At 44.3% G+C, this 11165-nt stretch overlaps 1 protein-coding gene across 2 annotated transcripts; it reads left to right on the top strand.

The window, feature by feature from the left end:
- The first annotated feature begins 5517 nt into the window (after positions 1–5517).
- On the top strand, positions 5518–10838 carry fgf8a (fibroblast growth factor 8a). Of its 2 annotated transcripts, none has more exons than XM_079686556.1 (5): positions 5518–6116; positions 6206–6242; positions 6857–7004; positions 8518–8624; positions 10065–10838. In XM_079686556.1, exons 1-5 carry the CDS (start codon positions 6085–6087, stop codon positions 10344–10346), a joined length of 606 nt encoding a protein of 201 aa, XP_079542682.1. In that variant the 5' UTR covers positions 5518–6084; the 3' UTR covers positions 10347–10838. The 2 variants fall into 2 exon arrangements, with proteins under 2 accessions (XP_079542682.1, XP_079542681.1); XM_079686555.1 differs by having other exon boundaries at positions 5521–6116; positions 6824–7004.
- Positions 10839–11165: the final 327 nt, after the last annotated feature.

Raw genomic sequence — 11165 nt, 5'->3', positions numbered from 1 at the left:
GGAAACAAGAACGGAAACATGGTTACAAAAAGTTTAATTAACGTGTTAAGTTTTTAAGTTTTGTCATTGTATTGCTGTCTTCCATAATAAGAGGACAGAATGGATGCAGGCTAACCTTCTACATCTTCTCATCTAATGAAGAAAGGGAGTTGGTGGAGAGCACAGCTAGCATCATGGAGTGTGTGTGTGTGTGTGTGTGTGTGTGTGTGTGTGTGTGTGTGTGTGTGTGTGTGTGTGTGTGTGTGTGTGTGTGTGTGTGTGTGTGTGTGTGTGTGTGTGTGTGTGTGTGTGTGTGTGTGTGTGTGTGTGTGTGTAGAACCAGCTCCAGTCACGGAACACATGTGAAGCTCTTCAGAGACTCTAGACCTCTGCACCAAAAAAGCGAGCCTGTGCCACCAGGTCAGAGTCACAGTCCAGCTCTGTTTACACTGTGGGTTGGGGCATTGTGCAGTTCTTGGTGTGTAATTAGATGAGTGTGTGTGTCTGAGTCACTATGGGGGTCCTATTGCCTCCAACCATGACAGCCACTGACTGGAAGAGCATCACAAACACTAACACATGCATTTATTTTCATGAATAAGTAAGAGAGTGCTTGAATTTCATTTACCTCAAAATAATTGATGTCTCTTTCCCGATGTCTTTTTATAACCATATATCTATAAATTGAATAAACTGAAAAGTTTACTTTAATTAAATGTATTATATCAACAGATTTCAGGTTACTTAACAGCTATAATATTAAGTTTAAAGGGGACATATCATGCTATATTTGAACAATATATTATAGGGCCATACCTATACAAAGTATATAAATATAGTTTTTTTTTCTAAATACCAAACAGATCCTGCATTTTAGCCATGCCTCATTTCGCTCTATTTGCTCTTTCCAGCCCTGTTTTTGCAGGGGTCTGATTCTGTGAGTTGCAGCTGACCACTCACCCCTGCAGGAGAGGGGAGCATGCTTTTAGATCAGCTGCTGGACTGTCAGAAGAGGGGGAGAAAAAGAGATCTCCATCCTCCGTGTTTTATTCTTATAGAAGTAAGAAGAGAAGCAACGGGGCAGAAACCCTCCTTTTTACGCAGCGGTCCAGACATAGACATCAAACGGCGACACATATTCAGTTGCCAGTTACTTTGGCATTAGGGCAGGGATATCTAGATACTTTCCGAGGTTTGACATAATGAATTGTGCTACTTTTAAAGCAAGCAACGATGTTTTCAAATCTGTAATCAAAAAGCTCCTCAAAAACGTTATTGAAGCAGTTCCTGCCGTTGCTACATTAGTTCAAACAGTAACAACGGACTATTTTTCTCAGCGGATGCATTTCAATTTAAATCAATACAACTATTTTTTAAATCAATAAAATCATTTTCTAAATCCATAAAAGCATTTCAATTAATATTGGGAGTCATATCGTTACTTTGTTGAGAATGTGGCCATGTAATAAGCGGGATAATAACACATTCATGCCGATCTAGATCCCTCCGCTTCGCGTCCGGCTCCTGATCAGCCTGCCGGTGTTGTTTTCCCCATAATGACCGCGTCGCTGCAAATTATCCCTTGCATATGATCATATAAAGTCATTATTCATTTGTTTTAAAGCAGGAGGCGCAAACGCTTGCCTCGGGGAGGGAGAAAAAGAGCCACAGCGGAGAATAAACAGAAGGGCAACCATGGCAACCATGCGCAGGAAGTCTTCTTCGCTGCTTTTATGGCAGACTACAGCGCCACTTACAGGCCTGGCATATGTACTACAGCGTCTCCTGCGCTTTCGAGAGGCAATGGCCGGCCGTGGCCCAACCCCTCATTCCCCTGATAGGTGGAGAATTGACCACTAAGCGGAGCACCACTTTTGTGACTTAGAAAATAATTCAAATCTGGATCAGTCTGTATCAGATCCATTACAGACCCTTTTTTAGAGATTTGGGTATGGAGGAAAAGAGAGAAGGTTCTGTTTTCTGACACTTGGTGAGTTCCCTGACACACCGGGAACACATATTCATGCATAAAAGACGTACAAGAGTGCATTTTGCATGATAGGTCCCCTTTAAATAAAAATAGTTTCAACTTAATATTATTTCTGTCAACTAACCCAATACAGTTATGTGAAATGTGTTAACATAAATCATTCATAAATTCAACTTATAATTTTTTCCAGTGTAGACGTGGATAAGCCGATTTTAACACATTACATGCTCATTTGCGATATGTGTCTTTATTATCTTCCGGTGCCTTCATATGAAGCCCCCTCCTAAAACAAAAAACATTGTAAAGCAAACTTTGAAGGCCTTTATATCATAAGTGATTTTTTCATAACTTTCATCATACTATGTGATATAGTTTGAAAGGATTTCATTTGAAAGCTAATAATCTCTTCTTTCCAACTGTTTATACAACTCATAAAGGGTGTGGCGCAGTGGGCATTGTGTTGATCCTCAGGTCAGGAGGGCTGATGAACACCAGCTCCAATCCTGCCTTGACCGCACTGCAGTCAACATGCCATTGTGTCTAATTTGTTCCTGTGGGTATTGTGCACAGTATTGATGTATTACATGTTGATGTATAGCGCTTTGAGAACTTGGAAAAGCGCTAAATAAATGTAATGAATTATTCGTATTATTATAAATTATAATATATAATGTGTTGTGTAGAGCAGGTCACATGTAGAATGAGTACCACTAGCCAAGCAGCTGTGGGTCACCTACTGTCCGTTCAGCCAGCTACACCTTCCTGGCTCCTCAAAGTGAGAGTCGTCTCCTTCCATGCTGTATGTACCCTTCCATGTGATACAGCAGCTCATCCAAGGGGAGCAGAAAAACTGAAGAAACTGAAGTGTATTTCTTCATCTAAAGCAGGGGTTCCCAACCTTTTTTCCCAAGAGCCCCCCCAAATTACTCCTGTTGGAAGTTGCCCCCCCACACACACACACACACACAAGGGGGGGGGGGGGGGCATCAGCGGTAATTGAGGTTTCAAAGTCTCAAAAATGCTACAACTACTGTCACAAACAGGAGGAATGTGAAGTATTTTGTTAAAGGTTGACGAAAGTGTAATTAAGGAGCACTATTGGAGTGACTTTGATGGTTATTGGATTTAGGATTAATTCATTTGGATTCCCGCTGTATGAAGAAATTAAAGGACGGCGCAAGTGGAAACGATTCAGAAAGGGATTTTGACGTTGTGTTTATGTGGATTCAAAAGTCGTAAATAATCTACAAAATGGAGGAGACCGATCTGATCGGAGCAACTGTGACAAATAATACAACTGAAACCGGCATGGACAATTTTTAAAATGTGCTTATCCAGACAAGCCTGGTTTTTTAAAGAAAGAATTATACATTTCTGTCTTTTTATGCCTATAATAGCTACGAACTTGATTTTTTATTTTTTATTACTGAGGCCTGGCGCCCCCCCTACGATCTTTGTGGATCCCCCAGGTTGCTAAAGCATGACTCACACTTGCAATACTTGTTGCATGTAAGGGAGGGACAGACCATCTCCTCCTTATAACGTTTGTAATTTACACTGTACACAAGCCTATTCTGTCTTAACACTTATGCGCCCCCGAGTACTACACAGAGGAAGTCCGGTTAGCATGCAGTCCTCCTGCATTCTGGGTACACACTGCTAAATGAATGTGGTTATATGCGCCTCATAACATATAATCTTGTTGTGTTTATTAAATACTTAAAACATTTAATGAATTAACAAAAATGTTTCTTATAATAATAATAATAATAATTATAATAACATTATTTTAAAAACTATATATTTTCAAATGATTTGCTTTCAAGGCATATTAGCAAGAGCTGAAGGATACATGTCTTCCATTTTTGTGGAGTCTACCCTTCAGAGAAGCATCAATTGAATGCACACCCTGGACCCTCCACTTCTGTCTGCAAACATCCCCACTGAAGAATGGAGATTCATTGCCATTATGTAACAGCCCAGACCAAAGACAACACAAAGCAGGACAGAAAGAAAGAAAGATAAGGATGATGATGAGGAAGTATACCTCCAAGAAGAGAGTGGCTGCCACTGTGCCCGGTTGGCCTGCCGTTCTGGGGACAGTGTAAGGAAGCAGGATCAGCTGATTTACCAGTGTGGACATTCACAACAAAAGCTCTTTGAAGTGGTCCTACAAACTAATTTATATGAAGCATACTGACACAGCCCACCGAGGTAAAGGGAAGAGAGAGAGGTGATGGAGAGGGGAGGATGGGGGGAGGCAGATGGCTGCATGTTGGAATGTAGAGCAGGACTGATGGAGAGAGAGGTGTAATCAAGGTATGAGGGGTAGGAACAGGGTAGGGTTAGGGAGGGGGGGGGCTATTAAATAAATAGAAATGGACCAAATTGTGAACAAATCTCTTCAGAAGTAATAGTTCCAATGGTTTCCCATGCGTCGTGCTTTATCCAGAGTGACACGGACAGAAATGCTGTTGAGCTGTCATCTTTCAATACTGTGGGCACCACAAAGTCAACTCCAGTACTGCGAGGGGTTATTAGCTCACCACTGTGTAAAAGTAATGTAACACATCACAGTCAACATTATGGCAGCTTTTATTCAGCTACACAACCATAAAGTCCCCTTTATTACCCGCAAGGTGATTTCGAAATATATAATCAAATAAATATGACAAATATCATGTAGAGCATAAATAGTTGCTCCAAATGCTGTTTGGGGATATCATTGAGGAGAAAGCACGGAAATACTGCATTTTGTAGATTTAGAGGTTGAAGAGGGAGAGTGGGAGCAGGCACGCAAACGGTTACGTCATGACGCAAACGATTACGCAATGACGCAGCACCAGTCGGACTCTGGGCAGTGTGAAAAGAGCCGGAGCTAAACCGAAGAACCTGTTCTGAACCTGAAAAGCTCTAGCACGGAGCTTGAACCGGATTTTCGTTGGTGTGAATGAGGTATTAGATGTTTCAAGTCAACAGACAGTATTAAGATCTGCGGCCCTCTGAATAAACGTTGATGTGCTCCTTGAGAGTAATGTCTAGGGAGACTGCTCCTTCACAACAGGCAGCCTCTCCGCTCAGATTATGACCTGTATGAATCACACCGTGCTGGGTTTCTGTTTTCCTGATGGGCCGATACTGAGCACTGTAATTAATGGTCAAACAATCAATAAAGTCTAACTGATGATGGCTCTTCTTTATTAAAGGGCGCGGTTAGTGGATAATGAATGTGCAGCTCTCCTTTCAGAAACAGAGGTGTGAATGTCCCAAACTACCCATCAGCATGTTTCAGCTTTCCTTTATACACATTTTCTTTTAAGTCTTTAAAGCCTGTTTGTCTCTGCACTTCACTTAAACCCCTTCTCTTTATCAAATGACGGGAGGGGGGGGGGGGGGGGGGGGCGTAAAAACGCTAATCGCCTGTAATCCTTTTAATATGTCTCACACTTTTCTCCGTCAATACACAAAGCTGCAGGGTAGGGAGGAGGTGATCTCTAACTGTATCCTCCTCACTCATCTTTAGACTCCCAAAAAGCTGCTGCTGCAGCCGGCTCCTCCTCACCCTCTCCCCCTGCAGTGTGCGCGCTCCTCAGGTGGAGATGTTTTAAATCAATGGGAGGGAGGGGGTAGCGGGCTCAGGGGCTGGACGCTTTTGTTCCTCAGAAAAGGGGGCTTGTTCTTAGCAGATCAGCCTGCCAGCTTTAACCGGGAGTGTGTAGGATTGACAGTGGAGCGGTGTGGGATGAACAGACAGAGGAGCCTGCAATCCTGCCACAACCCAGCGGAGCAGCATCTATCTACAGCCTGCTCTACAGCGAGAGCACACACACCTGAGGGCCGTAGAGCAGCGAGGTTCCGCCGCACAGCCCAGACCAACTCTCCGCAGTTCCCCCCAAACTTAACCGCGCAGCTCCGCTCCTGCAAGTGCACCCAGCCTGCAGCGCGGAGCCTCTCATGGCCATTTATCCTCTGAGGGATGTGTCCTCTCCGTCAGCACCTCTGACCTAACTGTGGATTTCGGAGTCTCGGATCTTGAGAGTTTGATCAGTAACGAAAGCAGCTCTGAGAGGATCCTGGTGAAAATATACTGGAAGAGCTTTTCACCTCCATCCATCATGAGAGCCCTCCCATCCGGACTGAGCTACCTGTGAGTGCCTCTCCTCTCGCAGCTCCACACTTCACGTTTGCACTGTTCATGGTGCGAACTAACTTGTATTTTGTCTTCTTATTTTTCAGATGTCTACACTTATTTGCATTGTGCTACTATGCTCAGGTATGTTACTTCATTTTCTTTTCATATGCATGTTTTACAATCTTCCTTTTTTTAGGGCAATTTTATTTGAAATATTTAAAGCATATGGTGAGGATAGACATCAGCACAATATATGATACAGCAGTATATATGATAGAGCAGTATGCTGGCAGGTTGCTGCTGAACACACCGGGCCTGGCACGATGCGCCCGGGCACAGACGGGCCAGGGAAATGTTTGCGAATCCAGTGATAAATGTCGTGGGGCTTAGAGTCACCAGAGCCAATGTTTCCGTCAGCAACAGTCCTCCCACCGCAGCGCAGAGACCCACATCCACACAGTGCGCTCTGCGGCGGACGCCCAGCCTGTAATCAGCGCGCGGGCCTCCAGAAGCTGTTCATTGTGTTTGGTAGCGGCCTCAGGAACTTGTTACATTTGTCACGCGGGGAAAACAACAACATCCTCCCTGTGTGTCAACCTGCAGACTCTCACTATCGTAGCTTAGTTTATTTCCATCTCAGTTTAGTGTCATGTCGTATGGAATACATTCATATGGCTCGTGTACACATACTGATTACTGTGATGACATCTAATTTCTGACAGGTAACCAATCAGTCCCCGCCTAATTTCACGCAGCATGTAAGCGAGCAGAGCAAACTGACGGACCGCGTGAGCCGCCGGCTGATCCGGATCTACCAGCTGTACAGCCGCACGAGCGGCAAGCACGTGCAGGTCCTGCCCAACAAGAAGATCAACGCCATGGCGGAGGATGGAGACGTACACGGTAAGAGTTCAACTGGATCACTTTTTATTTTTAAAATGTGTTCTTTAAAAAATATTTGTATAGTTAAGCAAAATACGTTTTTGAAATATTCCAAAAATGCAAAAGGTATTATTTTTCTCTTTTACCTCCACTCCTGACCTGAATAAAATCTCTTTAATTGTCCTCTCATTGCGTGGACACTTCAGGCTCGAGGGTTTATACATTTCGCCTGTGGTCGGCAATTTTATAGTATTTAACAAAAAAATGTCTTTGTTAAACAGGACTAATGTGTCGGTTACTTCTACACTTCCTTTTTTTCTATGTTATCCATATTTGACTTTTACTGTTTTGATTAACTTTTACTTTTTACTAATGACATTTCAGTGCTCTGTGTGTTTGTTTGTTTGTTTGTTTGTTTGTTTGTGTGTGTGTGTGTGTGTGTGTGTGTGTGTGTGTGTGTGTGTGTGTGTGTGTGTGTGTGTGTGTGTGTGTGTGTGTGTGTGTGTTGTAGATGGTGCTGGGGGCTATCCTCTAGAGACCCACAGGTCTTGAAGAGACATTAGAAGTAATCTTTCTCCTCTGAACATTTCCAGCATAGCCCCTGTGTGTGTGTGTGTGTGTGTGTGTGTGTGTGTGTGTGTGTGTGTGTGTGTGTGTGTGTCTGTCTGTCTGTCTGTCTGTCTGTCTGTCTGTCTGTCTGTCTGTCTGTCTGTCTGTCTGTCTGTCTGTCTGTCTGTCTGTCTGTCTGTCTGTCTGTCTGTCTGTCTGTCTGTCTGTGTGTGTGTGTGTGTGTGTGTGTGTGTGTGTGTGTGTGTGTGTGTGTGTGTGTGTGTGTGTGTGTGTGTCTGACCAAAACCTTGAGGTGGTTATATTCAGTGTTTGACCTTAATAACCCTGTGGTCCAGGCAATGAAACAATTGATATGAGCCAATAAGCATAACAATGGTGTTTAATAAAAGGTTATCTGCTTTTAATGTTCTGGAGAAAACTTGGGAGCATGTCAGATCAGTGCAGTGTAACACATTGTATTCTGCACACTGATATACATATATGTTATTTTGCAAAAGCAGAATAATCACAGTATTTTCTCTTGCTCCGTTAGCTGTCCACGTGTCCTGTGTCTTTCTGTCCCACTGAGGGACACAGAGACATGGAGCTCTGTTTGTCAGGTCAATGTATATTTACTTAAAAATAAATCTTGATGGTCCTGCCAGGATCGCCTCTTCAGCTTTAAAAGAATCGAGAGACACGTGGTTTTATCATTCTGCAAGCATTTCAGCTTGCATAAATCCCCAGGAATGGTCCTTCAAGGTGTGTGTGTGTGTGTGTGTGTGTGTGTGTGTGTGTGTGTGTGTGTGTGTGTGTGTGTGTGTGTGTGTGTGTGTGTGTGTGTGTGTGTGTGTGTGTGTGTGTGTGTGTGTGTGTGTGTGTGTGTGTGTGTGTGTTTTGTTCACGCTTTTATGTCTGCATACATGCAAGTCACTCACTCGCTCTGCTTTGACCTAACAGAACTCTTTTGGTTTGATTTCTTTAGCTAAGCTGGTTGTGGAAACGGACACCTTTGGGAGCCGAGTACGCATCAAGGGCGCTGAGACAGGCTTCTACATCTGCATGAACAAGAGGGGAAAGCTCATTGGCAAGGTGAGGACAAATGAAGCAAAGGAGTGAGAGTTTTATTACTGTGTTTTCTGGAAAAGCTCAAGGTGTCAGAGAAATCCAAATCTTCCATTAGGCTTCAGTATGTCATTAGCTCTGTTTCACAACGTTTTGTGCACAGTGAAAATATATGGTTTCGGTTGATATGTAGCTAGTGGAAGAGCTGTGTGTTTGCAGTAAATATAGCATATTACTGCATATTACTTTTCCACTGAGTGCAATTGGATATCACTGCCCATTAAATGATTCCTCACCTAGAATCACCCATAATGTGTTAAACCACAACATTGGAAATATGAATAGTGATTTCATCTATCATACATTTCATTGAAAGAGAAAAAAGCCCAAAAGATGGAATCATATTAACACATTTTACATAGTGAAGCCTCTACCCATATTACTCACTCGAGTTTAGAGGCTCATTGTTTTATTTATATTGATGTGAAAGTCAATGTAAGGTTAGGGCTTAGATGTGTTGTTTGTTGTGTTTCCCTAATGTTGTGCCCATGTGAGTATGTATCTCACTGTGAAGGCTAATAAACAGAGCTGCCAGCCTTAAACACACGCACACACACACACACACACACACACACACACACACACACACACACACACACACACACACACACACACACACACACACACACACACACACACACACACACACACACACACACACACGCACAGGTACGCACGCACGAACACACACTCACGCACGCGCACACACACACACGCGCACACACACACACACGCACACACACACATACACACGAACGGGCACAAACACACACACGGGCACACACATACACACGCATGCGCACACACACGTGCGTGCACGCACAGGCACAAACATACAGACGCGCGCATACACACACACCCGCGCGCACAAACACACACACTCTCTCGATCACTCCCCTCCACCTAGCACCCTGCCTCTAACACCATCTGCCCGGAGCTGATGGCCCAGTAACAGCCCTCCTGGCCTCCTGGTGTGTTTCTGTGCTAGTGTGTGTGTGATTGCATGTGTGTGTTGGTGTGAATGTGTTTGATGGTGAGTTGCTAGTTTGTTGGGTGTATCGTGCCTATTTTTAACACAATGCTTGTGACAGTAGGCTCAGTGTGTCAGCTGCCCTTACTGAACACTGATCTCTGAGGCAGTGTTCCTGCTATGCTCTTATCCCAACCTGAGCTGCAGTTGTGTGTTTAAAGATCTGCTGATGGTTAGTAGAGTGAAGCTGACCTGCACGGTTCAATGTAACCACAAATGCAAGAGGAGTGCAAAGCGGTAGAGCGGCTTCATGGAGCAGAGCCACAGGGCTGCTGGACGGGGGCTGAAGCACCCCCTCTCTGATCTGCCCTGAATGTAAGCCTCTGTAATGTTCTGTAAACACCCCTCTGACTGTGTTTCTCTCTGTGTGTGTGCAGAACAGCGGGCAGGGCCGGGACTGTATCTTCACGGAGATCATGCTGGAGAACAACTACACAGCTCTGAGGAATGCGCGCTATGAGAGCTGGTACATGGCGTTCACGCGCCGCGGGCGACCACGGAAAGGCTCACGGACGCGCCAGCACCAGCGCGAGGTCCACTTCATGAAGCGGCTGCCGAAGGGGGTGCAGCCTGCCCTCACCAGCCACCACCGGCCCTTTGACTTCATCCACTACCCATTCAACCAAAGGACTAAACGCACACGCTACTCGGAGCATTGAGGAGGGGGCACATACTGCCCCCACTCGGCCCTCCCCCTTTTATACTGAGCATAACTATAGCTTCATATGTAGGCGAGTGGTTTTTATATTTCTCTCCAAGTCAGAAAAACTGTACATAGACAACAATGTGAGAAATCTATTTTTGTACTCCAGACTTAGTTTTTAGATGCACAGGTACTTGAAGGCCTGCCGACGCACTGCAGTAGTGCCACGTGCCCCCTGACCCCTTCCTGTTGATTGAACAATGCGGCAGCTACGTTTGATAATCACGGGTTTCCTCTGCGGACTGTTGTGTTGATGAGAAAGGAACCCCAGCCCCCCGCCACTGCCCCTCACCCTCTGTGTTTCTGTTGCCCCCTGAATGAGTGTTTTTATACATATATAAATATATTTTTATTTGAGGATGTGTACAAAAATGTTAAGGATGGAATATTTATTTAAAATGTGTAATAAATGTACATTAAATTGTTGATATTAAACTCTTGTTTGATACATGCCTGCACAAGTCCCATTTGTGAAACCCTGAGCAGCCGTCTCCTAATATTACTGAGCTCTGTCAGTCTGATGCAGAGAAAAATGTACAACAGATGACCTATTGTGAAAATAAGGCGTTCAGAGTCTTTGTATAAAATGTGACACGCTGCTGCATTTCAAATGAAGCGCTCCCTAAACAATTACACAGCAGCCAGCTGATGTTCTGTGTTCACTTTGGGGAAGCTGTGGTCCGTTCAGCTTGTTGAAGGTAGCTCTGACTGTGAGCTCTACAGCACCCTAAATGAACAATAAGTAGTCAATCTGAATACTGAGTTTTAAGGTGTG

The sequence above is a fragment of the Notothenia rossii genome (assembly GCF_949606895.1).
Source record: "Notothenia rossii genome assembly, chromosome: 6".
NCBI lineage: Eukaryota > Metazoa > Chordata > Actinopteri > Perciformes > Nototheniidae > Notothenia > Notothenia rossii.
The sequence above is the reverse complement of the archived record's forward strand: the minus strand, read 5'-3'. Positions and strand labels throughout refer to the sequence as shown.

Bases quoted from the DNA above. Each gene is read 5' to 3' on its own strand.
- fgf8a (XM_079686555.1), top strand. From the start codon at position 6,085: ATGAGAGCCCTCCCATCCGGACTGAGCTACCT. The intron at 6,243-6,823 runs GTATGTTACTTC...AATTTCTGACAG, and splicing joins CATTGTGCTACTATGCTCAG to GTAACCAATCAGTCCCCGCC. The intron at 8,625-10,064 runs GTGAGGACAAAT...GTGTGTGTGCAG, and splicing joins GGGGAAAGCTCATTGGCAAG to AACAGCGGGCAGGGCCGGGA.